Source organism: Anabas testudineus, chromosome 3 (genome assembly GCF_900324465.2).
Source record: "Anabas testudineus chromosome 3, fAnaTes1.2, whole genome shotgun sequence".
Taxonomy (NCBI): domain Eukaryota; kingdom Metazoa; phylum Chordata; class Actinopteri; order Anabantiformes; family Anabantidae; genus Anabas; species Anabas testudineus.
Window position 1 is genome coordinate 13106445 of NC_046612.1, and position 16667 is coordinate 13123111.

Below are 16667 nucleotides of genomic sequence, written 5' to 3' on the forward strand. Positions count from 1 at the left end.
TGTGCTGTAGGACAACTAGATTTTGGAGCCATCTTGTGAATATGCATAAACATGAGCACTAACCCCTGTGTTATTAAGTCAGAATTTAACCAAAAGTGACTGGTTGGTTAAATTCCCTTGGGGCACAGTTACATTTATATTATAGAAACGGACTGGTTTATTTGCTTCCCTGGACTGATGAGAATAAATATTGTTTAATATGGGATTTAAGTGAAACTGACGTTTTTCAATTTAGTTATTTTAGTTTTACTAACTAAACTCTTTACTTGTAGTGTAATGTAAGAAAGAAGAGAGTATTTTTTCCTCCTGAAGGTACATATGCTGTGATCTTTTTAGATTTATATCAAACTTAAACAAAAAAAAAGACCAGACTGCACTTTTAGCATCCAGGGGAAACCAGAGCTAAGAGTGACGTAACGACGAGCGGAATCACTCAGCCAATCAGATTCCACAGTTGTGGTTTTCCCAGCCAATCAGAGGGTAGCTCTTTTAACCAGCAATCACCATCCGCTAGCTAGTTTAGCATCAAGCTGTGTGAGAAGCTAACGTTAACCCACAGAAAGACTCAAATACGCGTTTTTTCTTCTTTTGGTTATGTGTATCGCTTGGATTTACTGAGGTTACCTGCCATCTACGTGAATAAATCGAAGTCGAAGGTAAAGACTCGTGTTTACTTCTGTATATCTGTAGCTAGCTAAGCGTCGCAGGAGGGGGCGCAAATGACACATAACGTGCAGTTAATAATATGTAGCCAGCTAGCAAGGTTAGCCACCACAAGCTAACGAAACTTTGTTTAAAAGCACCCAGCCCGTTAAATGTTATTGAACAATAAATATGATCAGACGACTAAGTCTTGTAAAATAAGGCATGCATTTCCGTTCGGGTGGTTCTTTTTATTATTCGGCTACATCTACTTAATTAAGTTTTTAGTCACGGACATTTCATAAATATCACATGATCAATGATGACATACCACTGTCCCGTTCGTCCCTTTGTCACTATCAGTTTTTATTCGTGTTGTCATTTTTCAATGTATCATTCTATCAAATGTATGTAAGTTAATGTTTATGTCATGTCAGCCACGGATGGCTTTTAACTGAACTTCTTTTAACTTCTCCTTCAGATGCAGTTCATGCTGTTGTTCAGCCGACAGGGAAAGCTGCGCTTGCAGAAGTGGTATGTGCCTCTGTCTGACAAGGAGAGGAAGAAGATCTCCAGAGATTTGGTCCAGACCATACTGGCGAGAAAGCCTAAGATGTGCAGCTTCTTGGAGTGGAGGGACCTCAAGATTGTGTACAAGAGGTGTGTGTGAATAAAAGGAGTTTAAATACTGAGCCGTTCTATGTGGCATCTACACTGTTCATCACTGTCTATACATATCACGCTTACCGGGATGCATATGCACATAAACATATGTTTAAACTTGCAAAAGAGATGCCTTTCACTTTTTCACTTTTAATTTCCTACTTAGACATGTTCACAGATTTTCCAAAGTACTTTTCAGCTAGATTGATCTAAGCTTCCTAGAGGACTTACCACACTTCTTCCCTGTCTTCTGTCTCTTCGTGTAACTTCCGTGTGACTTGATGATGGGATCAGAGCTTTGTTGCAGCCTTACCATCTGTCGCAGGGCTCCTTATTCTCCTTGTGGTTAAAGATAGCCACTAGGCCATGACTCTGGCTGTACATTTGAGTGCAGTGTCATGCTGCAGAATGAATAGGGCAGTAATGTAAACATTACTATACATGTCGATCATTCCTGACTTTGGAAATTGTAGTTTTACACATTAATCTTAACTCCACTTACTAGCTTTCATCTGCACCCTGATTGTCTTCATCAGCATGAAGTAGTTTGCTCAGATGTCTTGGAGATGGCTTAGTTGTTACACTGTGATTAAAGTGTTTTTAGTCACATGATAGATAACAGGTGGTTGTATGTGGGGGAGGAATTGCACAGCTTGAGTTACACTATTAATGAAAACTGATGTGGTTGAAAGCCCTGGAAAAAGATAGCAACTGGACCTTGAGTTTACACTATTTTGTTTAACCTTTAATCATATAACACTAACCCATATAAGCCTCATTCTAATTTTTCTAGTAAATCTTTTATGCAAGCATGTCGAAGGATGATCTTAGTAATAGGATTTGGTAATGTTTTGTTTGCTTCATCAGTTTGTATCTGTGATGATTTGTTTGTAAGAACAAATGATTCACTGATTATTTGTCACACTTAGAATTTGGGCATTTAGATCTCACCTTCTGGTTGTGAAAATGTTTTTTCATCACATTTATAGTGGTGCTATTTGCTGACTTATGTGTTATTTATATGTTTATTTTGTATAATTTGTATACTTATTTTGTAGTCTTCAAAGGTAATATTCCTATTCCCTTAAATTTATTGTATATATATATATTTATAATTTAAAGAAGGAAATAACAGTGGTTGTACTTTTATTGCCAAGGTACAAAATGACAAAGCCACAGAGCAATAAAACATAATTGTTTTTAGCAGTAAACTAATTTGAATTTTGATGTTAGATTTAAAATAATTTTTTGCTCCTTGTTGGAACTTTTAGTTGTCATACATGTAAAAATAACAGCATGTAAAAACCTTCTAATACGAACTCAATACTAACTCATATATAACACATTTCTGCTCTCTCTGTGTTGTAGATATGCAAGCCTGTATTTCTGCTGTGCAGTAGAGGATCAGGATAACGAGCTGATCACTCTAGAGATCATCCACAGATATGTGGAACTGCTGGACAAATATTTTGGAAGTGTGAGTGTCTTAAATGTAAAACATGTAAAATATTAATTACTGGTGAGCGAAAATAATCTGAATAAATTAATCAAGATGTTGTTGTGGCCTCACAGGTGTGTGAGCTGGATATTATCTTCAACTTTGAGAAGGCTTACTTTATCCTCGACGAGTTCCTGCTGGGTGGAGAGGCCCAGGAGACTTCCAAGAAGAACGTGCTGAAGGCCATAGAGCAGGCTGACCTACTGCAAGAGGTACATGTAGTGCTTTATGAAGAGATAGCAGCCATGTGACAGACTAACCATCACATAAACAGTGCTTTAATATTATACCTGACCCTTAACCTGCTGATGACGGGGTAAAAATGTTCAGCCCAAGCTTCCCGAGCCAAAGGTGAGGTCTTTGCTCAAACAACAATTTAAAGTCTAGAGATACTCACTTTACTATAACAGAGGAAAAAGAAAAAAAACAACAATAGGAATATTTGAAAAACTGAACCTAAACGATTGAATTAGACAGAAAGATAGATGGAAGATGTTGATATGTTTCTTCTTTTGACCTTGTGACCATGTGGACCTGCCCTTGCCTATTTATTTTAAACCTGCTGTGGTTAATGTCTCTCTCTTTTCCTTGTGCCAGTTTACCAAAACAATTACTGTCCTGCATGTTTGCATTACTGTCTAGCTGTAGTCATTTGCAGTTAACAGAATTAGTGCTCAGTGGTATTTTTAGCAAAGCAACGCAGTACTATTGTTATAACAGCACACAGTAACTGCCTGTGCAGACCTGCAAAGGCCCCCTGTTCCCCATCACACACTTAGTAACATGCAATTATGACTCACACTATTATTTACAGTTAACAAAGGTATTTTGTGATAATTTACAAAAATTTAAAACAGATCCACATTCTGACAGCAACAACAACAAGGAATGTCTCTTTTCTTCATCTGCAGGAGGCTGAGGCACCACGGAGTGTTTTAGAAGAAATTGGGCTGACATAAATCACCATGTTGCTGCCTCACAGTTCTTGCTGCCAGATGCAGCTCTGGTAGCCTCTCTGTCTGTATCCCATCTATTCCTGTTCACATTGTCAGTGTTGTATGTATATAATTATCATCAACGTACTGTGATATTCTGTACTGTGGTGTTCTTTCAGTGTGGTGCCAACTGTGGTCTTAATGTGTCTTTCATGTACAAGTTCCCTCACTGTATTCTGCAGTATTAATAGTACACTTCACTCAACTGACTTCTTAAAACTCCACAGAGAACAATGTAGCAACAACCTGAAAAATCCAGCATCATATTAAGATCATCCATCGTCACCAGGTGTAGAGCTGTATGTGTTGTTAGGCTTAAAAAACTTTTAAAGGTGATATAGCTGTGGTTGCTCCCTCTGATGTTATGACCAGTGCTTTTGAGTCACAGAGCTTTGCCCCTGATGTCATGATAAGATATGATAAACTTTATGAATCCCCAAAGGGAAATTCTGGTAGTCTTGAAGGAAGGATAGTAAATAGTCATCTGCTGTTAGCTAGGGGATAAAGGATCTACTGTATCTTTCAGTCCTGCAACAAAATGAGCTGAGTCGTCCACTGCAGCTACTTCTCTGGTCCATCAGGATGTTGTGTAGGGGATGGTCGGTATACAATATACAACCTCATTCCAGTTACGGAACAACCTTTTTGCACCAGTTTTTCCAATCCTTCTGTGTCCTTCTGCCTTATGCTGCCTCCCCAGGGTTTATTACAGGTCTGCAGTAGGACCAGGCAGTGGTCTGACCTACCAAGTGGTGGTAAGGCAGTAGAGGTAGAGGCCTCCTTGACACCTGCATATAGTAGATCCAGTGTTTTACCTTCTCTGGTAGGACAAGTGACAAACTGGGAAAATCCTGTGAGATGAGAGTGCTGATATTATAATGAGGAGCTCACGGTTAAATTTACATGCAACATTAGCATTTGCTCTTGGTTGAATGTAAACAAGTATTGCGATGGTATGACTGAAGTCCCTGGGAACATAATACAGTCTGGGACCAACAGCCAAAAGCTCAATGCCTTGACAACATATTCTCTCCTTGACAGTTATATGAGCAGGGTTACACCATCTCCTGTTTACAGATAAAGCAAGTCCTCCACTTCCTTGCCACTTTCCTGAGCATCACTGTCTGCTCGTACCAGGGTGAAGTATGAGCACGTCTGCATAGGTGTCTTCAGTGTTTTGATTCAAGCAGGTCTCAGTAAAACACATCAAGCTACAATTAGAGTTGGCATATCCCATGATGATGGATGGTAGGGAAGGTCTGTATCTCCATCTCCTAGCCTTAAGTTTAGCACCAGCTCAACATCCACTGAGAGACCTCTTCAGCTCGGCAGAAATGATGTAAGAAAAGGAAGTCATCTTTTGTGTAGACTATTCTTCCTACAGCAATATTCATAGGTGATTAGAAAAATGCAACACTAGTTTTCCAAAAAATATGTCTAAAAGCGTGACATTTTTTAGGAACTACAAGACGTTACTGTCATCTGCAGCACTACAGGTGGTTAAAACTATTTGAGAACTCTAGAAATAGCTTCAGAAAAGCAGAAAGTGCTAAGTGACTCAGAAGTAACAGTGATACATCAGAAGTCTGAACTGGAGTTTGTGCTGTTATGAGAATTGCTTACATTGTTAGTCACATCACTGCAGCCACTACATGGGTCAAATGAACCCACTAGTTCAGAGAAATTACTTTCCCATACTATCAGTGTATACATTTGTTTGATGACTCATCTCCATTTCACATTTCAACACTTTCGTGTTTACCTTTATTAAACAGCTGTTTGTGTTCTAGTGTTACGTTTGTAAAACCTATTGTGTTGTCTTTGTGTCTGAGAACAAACTTATTTTCCTAACAAAAGTATTTGTTAACACAGAGATAAACTTAGCTTAATCTCTCCCCTAGTATCAGGTCAGGATAGTATAGTGACCCAAATTAAAGAAACACTATTTTATGTATTTACTTTGGCTTACTCTTAATTACTAACATATGACCAAAGAGCACTGTGTTTAACTGTATTATTGATGTCTGTAGAAGCCTAACATGGCAAAAAAGGGATTTACGGTGTTTGGTTAAACATACGTGAGGGTTACGTGACTACAGTTTACCAGTATTATGTTATTACAATCCATTCGAGGTTTATTAGAGTAGGAACTGCACATATCAGGGTACATTATTAATATTTCTCACTGTCAACCTGTTCTCTTGTCAGTAAGATGCAGGAAAACATGAGACGAATAGATGCTCAACACAGACAACGATGGCAATCAATTTTTCTCCCCTGCCACCACAAAGTTCATCTTTGATTTGTGCAAATCAATTACTTTTGTATTAAACACATTTGACAACATTTTTTCTTATATTTGAAAAGTAACAATAAATGTATTAAAAAGAAAATTCAGGTGCTGAGCTTTATTTTTACTCAGAAATAATAACCATGTATTGTCACAGCTGTGTTGATCGTGATCATTTTATTATTAAAGCAAATATTCACATGTACATACAAGGGATCAGTACCAACCTTCTGTATATTTATTCCTCACTATATATTACCGCAGTCATAGGGAGAAACAACCAATTTACAGATGCTGTAAGAAGCTAATCAAAGACATTTGTGTGACTGTTTGCAGCTGGATCGCGGAGTCGCTCTGTGTTGGAGATTTCACTTTTCGCCTCAGGACTAAACCTCTGCTGGGTGCCGGTGCTCTCATCCAATTCACTGTTTTTCTGAATTGGCTCAGTTTCATGTCTCTCTCTGTTGGGACTCCCTGCGCAGCGTTTTTCCATCTCTCCCTCCGACTCCTTTTCATTTTCTGACTCTCCAGATGAAGTCGTCCCTTCAGGCAAATGGCTTTTCTTTTTGTGCTTCTTCTTGCTCTTTTTCTTGCTCTTTTTGGAGTGTTTGTGGCGGCGATGTGTGCTGTTGTCATCGTTTTGTGTTTTCTTACTTTTATGTGGTTCCTTGGGGCTCCTTTCTCTACTTTGCCTGTTGCATTCTCTTTCTCCGTCTCTGGTTTCTCCCTGTGTGTCTTCATCTCTGTCTCTACTCTTGTGTTCCCTGCCTATGTCTCTACTCCTGTTTCTCAGTCTGTCTTGCTCTCCGTCTCTACTTCTACTTCTCGACCTGTCTCTGCTTCTCCTCCTGGCACTATGTCTGGATCTGGATGACCCATTGTTCCGTCTATCCTGGTATGAGGCCCTCCTCTCACGACTCCTCTCTCTACTCCTGCTCCTCCTTCTATCACCCTCTCGTCTGCTGTGTGATCTCTCCGATCTTAGAGGGCTTCTGCTGCAGTGACGTTGCCTCCACGAACCATCTCCATATCGCTCTGAATGTCTTCCGTCTCTGCGACTGCCCCTGACGCTGCGGTCTGGTGATATGTGCAGGTCCCTGTCAGCTTCCCAGAATTCATTGCCAGGATTTCGAAATACATGCAGGAAGTTGCAGTGCTTTCCTTTGGGGCACTTCTGTCTGTCAAACAATCCTAAGAGTGGAGAAATATACACAAAAAGTTATTAAATCCATAGTATATCCACTGAGCTGCATCTTGTATCTCTGCACTAAACTAAAATTACTTTTGGAAAAAATTGCTCTCATATTACTGTGGTTGTAAGTAAATTTATAACTGACCACATATTGCATTCTTCCACCGTGTAACAGGACATATCTCACAATGAAGTTGCCTGCCTGCATACCACCTCCCATTGAACTTGATAAAGGCCTCCATACATTGCTCATCTCTGGACAGAGAGCACAGAGACAAAAGAACAGAGACTTTTATTGAAAAATACAAGATCTTGGCGAAAGGTACATTTTATTCATTTGAAAAAGGTCATAGAGTGGTTGTGGGATGGCTTACGTGTCAAACTGAATGTAAGCATTTCCTCTTAGGTGTGGTTCGTAATTGCAGCTGACCTAAAAGAAGAAACCAAATGTTTAGTGGTAATATTATTTTTTTAAAGGGCATCATATTCAGTTCCTACATAGTGATTTCAGGACATAGACATAGACATAGATATTTGCATTGAAAGAGGGGACATTTTAATGAGTATTTGCTGCAGGGGTATTTTCACCTATAAGAAAATTTTCATAATATTATATGTGAAATAATTGCTCAGGCTGCTCAAACTTTAGAACAGTGCTCAGAGCACCTCTCTTCTTACTTCAATGTCTGAATTATACTGTAGAAATCAACTTATTCAACTCTTTGTCTATTTCAGTTGTGGTCAGAATGAATTTAATTATTGGTCTTGTGAAAACAACCTTTTTCATCCAACCACAGTGCCGTTATAGACGTACATTACAGCACAAAGCCTGATTTAGGTTTAAGTTTCTCAATCCAAGAGATGAGATTCCTAGAAAAGGTGACATAAAGTTGGGTACATAAATGCATGTAAACATACTGACTCTCCTCTTCTCTGATCTCATCTTACCTTGAATTGTACCACCTTGCCAACACTCCTGAACTCTGGCAGAACGTCGTGGTAGAACTCGAGAAAAGACTCCTGCAGCTCCTCCTCACTGTGTTCCAAACAAGCATCCATGTCATAATCATCGCGGCGCAACTCCTCCATGCCAAACGTTCTAAACATGCCACGGATCATCAGAGTTGGGCTGGTTGTGGGATAAATGTGTTTCCGAGAACACCTGGAATCACAAAGACAGGAGAAAATTTCAGAAAGAAAGTTTCCTGCATCTACTCAAACATCAACAAGTCAAAAATAGAAGAAATAAGAAATAAGAAAGACATGCTACCTGTCTCCAAATCGACATGCTCCAGTCTTAAGGAAGAACGGACAGTTGGCAACATCTCGCTCTGTTCCAAAGTTCTCTGTCACAGGAGCTTCAGGATTCATCCATGGTCCTTTATTATCTAGCTGGAATTGAGACAACACACAAAAAAAGTTATTATACATAATGTACTCAAGCATCTAAACATTTAGTTAATGCTGCATAAATTGGTCATGCCAGGTAATAATTGTCTTCCCTTTATCTAGCTTTAGGACTGAATGATGAAAATCTTTTCTACGCTTAAATTCTAAAAGATTGACAAAGCACCACCACACTCACACACACATTTATCTGAGCTACATCCCATTAGAAATGGAATATACTACTTAATATACGCAGCAACTTAGAAATCCATAGAAATATATTTTATGTATAATTAGACTTATGAAGAAGTCATGTTTTGTGTTTGTACCTGATTTTCAGCTTCATCCAACATTTTCTGAACAGCTTCCTACAAATGGTGTAAAGACACGGCTGGTGAAAATGTGTAGAGGGCAACATACTGCAGCATGTCTGTTACATGGGTTAAGACCACATTCACAAGGACTGATAGGCACAAAAATGGCATTTAAGAGGGACTGCTTAAAAGATTTCTAGACTCTTTAAAGCACTTTCACAGACAGTTGTCATTCATAGTAAAAGATACATCCTTGTAGTGAGAGCTGATGATGCTGTAAGGGATTTGCTCTTTGTGTGGATCTTAGTTAAGGAGCAGGAGGGTTGTTTGTGCCACTCAGTCAAGGAAAAGCAATAATATACATTCATACACATCTGTACAAAGCAAAAACACATTGTACAAAAGAAAAAACACTCCATTGTTGAGATGTTTCATCTTAATCTTCCACTTCTGGAGGAATAACATGAACTGTTACGACTAATTAGAAGAGGATATATTTCTTTTTATTTTTATCTTCCTGGGGCCCGTTTCACCTCTCTGTCTCGCCTCTCCTGCTGCTTCTGCTCTTTTTCTTCTTGTTCTCTCCTCTGCTGGGCCTCCCATTCCTCTTTTATCATCCTCTGTGAACACAAAAAGACAAAGTAAATAAGCCTCTACCTATCCATATTTTTTTTATGGAACAACTAGTCATGTTTGTTAACTTGTACATACTCCCTTCCCTTAAGAGATACAAACAGCAGATTACCTCCTCCTCCTCTTTTCTTTTCCTTGCAGCTTCCTCCCTCTCAGCCCTCAGCCTGAATTCCTCCTGAGCCAGCCTCTCTCTTTTCAGCCACTCCTCATGTTGCCGCAGCCTGACAAAACATATAGAGTGCAAACCAAACTCAATGAAGAATAATAAAAGCTGTGCGATCAAGAACAGCAGAGTGACATTAGTGTTGTTTACCTTTCCTCTTCAGCATTATCATTCTCCTCATCATTTATGTCGCTTATTTCTTCTTCAGGTGTACAGCCTGCTCCATTTTCTAAATCTAGAAGAGGGTTAGTGTTGTGGTTAATTTGATTATTGGTGCAGCTACAACCCTAAAAATAAGTTATCATGTCAACATGAAAGCTTTCTACATACCACATTCTCTGGCTTTGGCGATAGCTTGCCGTTTCCGTTTTCTTCTCTCTTTCCTCAGAGCAGCCCGACGTTGTTTATGACTAGAAAAAAAAAAGTATCCTTTTGAGTGTATTGAGCAAATCAGTTCAGGTGAACACAAGCACATTAACCCATGTACAGTGTAATGCAGTGAACCTGAGGCACGCACACAAAACCAAAGTGAAAAATGTGAAATGAAATAAACAAACTGGCCTTTTTCACAGGAAAATGCTTTGTTGCCAGAACACACACAACAATTGTCTTCAACAACAGGTCTAGCAACAAAATACAGTAACTGTCCAAAAAAAAAAGTCACACACTAATATTTGGTTGAACCATTAACCGTAGCATCATTTCGATAAACTTCTGCAATGTCACAACATTTATTCTCGTCCAGAGTTGCATTAATTTTTCACCAAAATCTTGTATTGAAGATGGGAGAGTCGGACCACGGCACAAAGTGTTCTCCAGCACATCACAGAGATTCTCAGTGGGGTTAAGGTCTGGACTCTGTGGTGGTTAATCATAGTGTGAAAATGATGTGTCATGCTCCCTGAACTATTCTTTCATAATTTGAAATTATGAAAGAAGAATTTGAATCCTGTTATTGTCATCTTGAAATATTCCATCAGGGAAGAAAACATCCATTGATGGAATAACCCGGTCATTCAGTATATTCAGGTAGTCAGCTGACCTCGGTCTTTGGACACATAACATTGCTGAACGTTGCTGAACCCCAGATCATAGGCTTTTATGGTACCCACTAGGCATGATGGGTGGATCACTTCACCCTCCTCTCTTCTTACCCTGACACACACATCACTGTGGAACAGGATAAATCTGCTCACATGACCTTCGTCCAGTGGACAGGTCTTAACCCAGTTTTAGTAGTTTCATCAATGTCTTTATATGTTTTCTTTACTTGATTCATGCCAATAATTTGACCCTTCTGAAACATATTAACATCTTTCCACGACCACAGGATGTGTCTTTCGACATGTTTGTTTATAGAAATAAGAAGCTGCTCAATGCATCAGTTTGGGATTTAATAACTTGTTGTCAGCTGAAACATAATCATCCATGCAGGCGAGGGGAGGTTCTTACCTATTTGCTTAGTTAAATCCAGGTGATGGCTTTTTTTGTGTATATTCACTTACACCGTCAATATAGACATGATTAACAGATAAAATACTCACTGTTGGGGAGTAGTAGACTCTATTAAATACACCAATAGTGAAGTTTTTCACGTTATGAATTTAGATGTTACTGCACTGATGCTAGTGACAACAAGATAACAGCATTTTAATTTACATCTTGGACTTCATTAACTTATATCTAGTGACTTCTACCATAGCTAAAGACAGATAGGTTACAAACCTTAACACAGGAGCCGAGATCAGTGGAGGAGTGACTGCTGCCATTACAGGTAAATGTATCTTCAGCTAAGCTAGCGCTAGCTAACTAGCTACGCTTTAGCCAGCTAGTTAGCCTTTTAGCTAACACTAGCACGTCAACGTGTTTAGCTACACTTTATTATTTCTTCACCACGTTTATTAGAGCCACTAACTACGCCAAACGCCCCCTGACTGAAAAAGATACTTCCGACCTAGATCTGGTTTCTCATTGTGGTGATACAACTCAATAATTTCTGTTTCTAGTAAACCGCGGTTAACTGTGCAGCGTTGTTTTACTCGAGCGGCGGAAGAAGAGGTGGAGTTAAGGAGAAGTACTTCCGGTTTAAAACAGCCAGTAAACATCTACAATGTTTAAGTTAGAGCACTTTTACTTATATGTTTAGCGAATTTTCTCAAAAATATTAGTTCTTTCTAAATATAAAAAGCCAAAAAAATGTAATATCTGTTAGAAATGGGGAAATTTTAATTATTTTTAATAAGCATTGTATAATCCCAGTACACCTCCAATCATTTCCCATGTACACCTAACAATATTAGATTAATAAAACTTATGTTGCAAAGTAATGCGATTATAACAATACTAGACCATTCTGTTCACCAAATGCCCTTAAACTGATTAATATCAATCTACTGTATGTGAATAACATGCACACAGACACATATGAGCAAATTCTTTATTGGCTAATCGATTACCAAAAAGGCACTACACTACTTCAGTGTATAGAAGAAAACAATTTAACAAAATAATAAGAACAGTTCGTTTTGTCAAGTAGTTTGAATCTTAAGTCTTACAAAGTACATATTCTCTGTGCCGTGGAACTGTGTGTGCCCCCTTATGTTTGGGGCTCCTTTAAACTGTTTTTCAATTTATATTCACATGTTCAAATTAAGCTGCAGAATGATATATACCCGGTTAAACAACCTCTGCTAGACACTGCAGTATTTTGTCAAGTTTCCAATACCTCCGCTCAGCCTGCATTAAGGTTGCAGGTGGCAGTCTCTCTCCCCTCCAAAAATAGCAACTGTTAATAACTGCAAACACAGTGCAGTACTTTGCAAGTACTTCAGCTTTTTATTCAGGCATCCTTGACATCCCTGGCACGCTTTCTCTCTTTCTCTCCCTGTCATTCGCTTTTCTTCTCCGGCGTTGGCCTGAGGAAGAAGGCAGGGTTGGTGCAGCATCGATAGCACAGAGCCTGAGGCACCAGAGCGTACAGGACGTTGACCAACAAAAAGACCAGCTGCCTGTCAGTAGGTACTCTGTAGGAGAACGGCGTCCGCGTGTGAAGAGACGCACCAATATGAGAGAACTGGGCCTGTGAAGTGAGGTAGAGATGGAAGATCTGTTTATTTTTCATGAAGAGAAAAACAAAATCTCTGAAACACCCTTAAATGTCAGCACATTGATAAGTTTAGAGTAAAGTCTTTTTGTTTTGACATATTACATTTTTTAGGCATAAAACAAAAAGGCAGGTGCACCAATTATTACATTATTTATTTTCTGCAATTGTGCACGAACAATTTCAACTGTAGTGTCTAAACTTTAGGTCCACCTCTATGAAAGATTTACTAGTTTCTCAGAATTGTCATTTCTTCTACAGACAGTTGTTTCTTTCTCTGTTATTGTGTTGAGACATCAGTGTAAACACTGGATATAGGAAGAAACCTTCTGATATCAAATCATGGATTCTTGCTGAGAAAAGGAAAAAGTATGATATTCAATTCCTTAAAGAAATGTTTGAAATGTTTTCATCACACATCTATCTTTAGCATTTTACACAGAGGAAAAAGTAAAAACATGAAAATGACCTCAGGTGACGGTTGTTCTAGGGTGGTGCATTACTCTAAAACAACCGGCACCTGTTTTAGAGTACTATTACTATTCTCTTATTGCACTGATAAGCCCTAAATTAATTCTGGTACTCATACTCAGATTTTGTTACAGTCTAACACACTTCTGCCAGTTATCCTTTTACAGAAAGTCACTGAAAAGAGACACACTACATGTCTCATTGCAATGACAGCTGTCAGAGCATCAGCTTTCCTATTTATAGGCCGAACAGCTGACATTTAGGTGAATACCACCAATACCACCATTGCTCATGGTCTGAAGTCAGCTTCTGGCCTTATCCTGCTGGTGAGTGACGCGACAGCCTGCAGCTCGAACACAATAGCTGCTTTCTCCTGTAGGGATGTGATTGGCGTACTAGCTGTTCCCGCCACTCTCCGGAGTTTCCATGTTTAGATGTAAACAGATGGCATACATGCTGCTGATTCAGATTCAGATCTGTTCACATATTGTCACTGGTGTTTGACTAAACTGATGAATAACCTAAACAGAAACCATTCTGCAACCACTGCATACAGGCGAATGGGCCAAGGCTTGGCCCAGTGCCCACTCTCATACCTGGAGCTATGATGTCATGTGAGAACAGAAAACACACAGAAACACTGTCAACAGCTGAAAGAGAGGAAGGTTTAACAATGAACCTAGTGTTTCCTTCTCTGTCTTGTACTTTGTAAAACTGAAAACATAATCTGTTGTATGTTGGTTTCCTAGTTTAAATTTGAATATTTTATTCAAAGTGTTTTAAAAAGGGATTCAAACTAATTAAACATGTGTGTGTACTCTTTACCTACTTGTGCCAGTGCTCCCGAGTGTACAAGAGTCAGATCTGGCATCCACTCACAACCTGGCACCAACAGCCCATACAGAGCAATGATGTAGTATGGACCAGAGTACAGCATGTTCACCAGCATCTGACCAAAACAGATACAGTTTACCAATTTAGATATTTTTATGCAATTACGCTGTAAAGTCTTTGGCACATTCAGACTTACCTGTACTTTAGGATAGGCAGAAGGGTCTTTTAAATAGGGCTCATATTGTTGTGTGTAATCTTGACAATATTTGCTTGAACAGTCCAGAGCAACCTAAAACACAAACACTACACTGAAGACACTGTACATAAAGATATACTATTATCACCTTGTGTGTGTGTGTGTGTGTGTGTGTGTGTGTGTGTGTGTGTTGGCCCGGTGATCATTTTGGTGTTTCTTACCAGACCTCGGAACACACAGAAAGCAAATGCAGGAATGAGGTAGATAATGAAGAGCAGGTCCAGAGGTCTGTGGAGTAAATGTTTTCTTTCCTGGATGCTCTGATAAAAAGGACACAACAAAACGACATTCAAAATATTATTAAATGCAATATTCGCTGGTTGTGATCCTGACTTACTGTCAACTGAATTTCCTGTGTGGAGGGCTGGCGGAAGATGCGGAAGCATGCCCAGATAGACACTGAAATATACAACATGTGGAGGAGGAAGAGAGGACTGAAGTGGGTCCCATATTTTCCTAAAAAAAAAAAAAAAAAGATAGATTACAACAATATCTCACACACAGACCAAAACACTTCAAGTAGAAGTTTTTTTTAATATAATGTGCATCTTTTCCATCCTCTTATCGGGGTGTGGGGGTGGGATTTTCCATCTAAAAGCATCCTATTATTTTTAGTGTACTTACCAACAGCGTTCCCAAGAATGTAGACTATGGCACGCATGAGAAAAGATCCCACCCAGTATAGTCCAATGGCTCTGTAACTGTCCCTGCAAACCACAACACTACTATTGTGAAAACCAGATGAATGCACTATACACCCAAAAACACAGTTAGATACATAGACAGCTAGCACGTACCCCCAAGTGATCGCAGCAATCATGAGCAGATACATGAGATAATGAACACAGCCATCCCAATAGGAGATCATGTGCCCATGTGCTGAATTAATATGTGGATCTGCCTGAAACACATGGTAGATTTATCAGTAACAGCGTGTGGTGAAGCACATATGTGATTTACAATAGCACACACAAGAACATACAACACTTGCCTCTTTGAGGTAAAATGTCACAAATCCATCAATTATGTTGTCCTGCTCCAGCCCAATGATCAGATTCACCACACTGAGGAATGCATACACTCCATACACTGCACAGAGAGATGCATGTATTTAATAACTGGCTTAAATGTCCCCATCTAATAACATCATGCAAATACAGTGTAGAGTGTGAATTACCTTTTTAAAATACCACATTTGTGTAACATTAACATTTCTCTTCCAAGACTGCAATGAATTTAAAATGTTCTGGCCTCAACAGCACAACATGCATTTGAGAATTCATACCATAAAAAAGGGGATCTACTGGAGCCTTCTTTTTGAGCATAAACCGTGCTGAAATGACCAGAATGAGGACTGATGCACATCCAGTGAAGAAGAAAGCTTCAGCACTAAATGCAAAGGAAACGATGTATATTTTTAAAAGTTAAAGAGTTTCAAATGATGCCAGTTACTGGTGATGGTAACAAGTTTTCATCAGTAGTAAGCATAAAAAAACACTCACCTGTTGTTGTAAATGAGGGAATTGAACAAATAGCAGATGGGGATGGACATCAAGGAGAGCATGAACACACCCGTCCCTGCAGACGCGCTCATTGCGAACCGGATTGAAGCGATTTATCTTCTCCGAGAAATGATCATTTAAAATAATTCAGCCGTAGAAACTCTCATGTTTAGTCTGCAAGTCATATTCCAGGAACTCAAAGAAAAGTCACGATTGTAAAGTAAACAAAGCACAAATTTGCAAATCAGACAGAGCAGACATGCTCGGACTTGCAGTTGCTGGTCTGATCTTTCTCACTCCCCCTCTCTTTGCCTCCTACAGTACCTTCTGTCACTCTCTCTCTCACTCACTCACTCACTCACTCACTCACACGCACGCATGCACGCACACACACACACACACACACACACACACACACAGCTGTTTGTCAGATAGTACAATAATTCAAAATCATCTTCATCATTATTATGTCTCTCAAATTTAGTTTTTTTCTTATTGTAAAGTGCAGACGCTGACATCTAGTAGTTTAATTTTACATATTGAGTTTATATATATATAATAAATTAAAACAGGATTTAAATTCCAGCCACAGTATTTTACTGTGGAGGAGAAGAAAGTGGCATGAAATTACGGGACTAAAGTAAAATACAAGATACCAAGAAATGTATACAGTACTAAAAAAATGTGCTGTAGTTTCCCATATAAACGCAATTCTTACAATG

The 16667-nt window shown here is 39.1% G+C and overlaps 3 protein-coding genes across 5 annotated transcripts; 1 reads left to right on the forward strand and 2 right to left on the reverse strand.

Annotated features, from left to right (window-relative positions):
- The first annotated feature begins 490 nt into the window (after positions 1 to 490).
- Positions 491 to 6136, forward strand: LOC113174591 (AP-1 complex subunit sigma-2-like). Its single transcript, XM_026378655.1, has 5 exons — positions 491 to 656; positions 1124 to 1302; positions 2674 to 2782; positions 2878 to 3015; positions 3715 to 6136. Exons 2-5 carry the CDS (start codon positions 1124 to 1126, stop codon positions 3760 to 3762), a joined length of 474 nt encoding a protein of 157 aa, XP_026234440.1. The 5' UTR covers positions 491 to 656; the 3' UTR covers positions 3763 to 6136.
- Positions 6137 to 6248: 112 nt separating this feature from the next.
- On the reverse strand, positions 6249 to 11827 carry zrsr2 (zinc finger (CCCH type), RNA-binding motif and serine/arginine rich 2). Its single transcript, XM_026378651.1, has 11 exons — positions 11505 to 11827; positions 10110 to 10189; positions 9930 to 10014; positions 9729 to 9837; positions 9517 to 9603; positions 8999 to 9037; positions 8551 to 8672; positions 8229 to 8442; positions 7655 to 7710; positions 7426 to 7535; positions 6249 to 7279 (listed from the first exon to the last, which is right to left on the reverse strand). Exons 1-11 carry the CDS (start codon positions 11546 to 11548, stop codon positions 6393 to 6395), a joined length of 1833 nt encoding a protein of 610 aa, XP_026234436.1. The 5' UTR covers positions 11549 to 11827; the 3' UTR covers positions 6249 to 6392.
- A 375-nt stretch (positions 11828 to 12202) lies between these two features.
- Positions 12203 to 16464, reverse strand: LOC113173938 (transmembrane 6 superfamily member 1). 3 transcript variants are annotated; one of them, XM_026377534.1, is made up of 10 exons: positions 15946 to 16464; positions 15729 to 15832; positions 15435 to 15532; positions 15241 to 15344; positions 15068 to 15150; positions 14781 to 14899; positions 14605 to 14703; positions 14384 to 14476; positions 14179 to 14302; positions 12203 to 12858 (listed from the first exon to the last, which is right to left on the reverse strand). In XM_026377534.1, the coding sequence occupies exons 1-10, from the start codon at positions 16035 to 16037 to the stop codon at positions 12791 to 12793; spliced, it is 984 nt and encodes a 327-aa protein (XP_026233319.1). In that variant the 5' UTR covers positions 16038 to 16464; the 3' UTR covers positions 12203 to 12790. The 3 variants fall into 3 exon arrangements, with proteins under 3 accessions (XP_026233319.1, XP_026233318.1, XP_026233320.1); XM_026377533.1 differs by having other exon boundaries at positions 14183 to 14302; positions 15946 to 16461; XM_026377535.1 differs by lacking the exons at positions 15729 to 15832; positions 15946 to 16464 and having other exon boundaries at positions 14183 to 14302; positions 15241 to 15340; positions 15435 to 15519.
- Between the last annotated feature and the right edge of the window lie 203 nt (positions 16465 to 16667).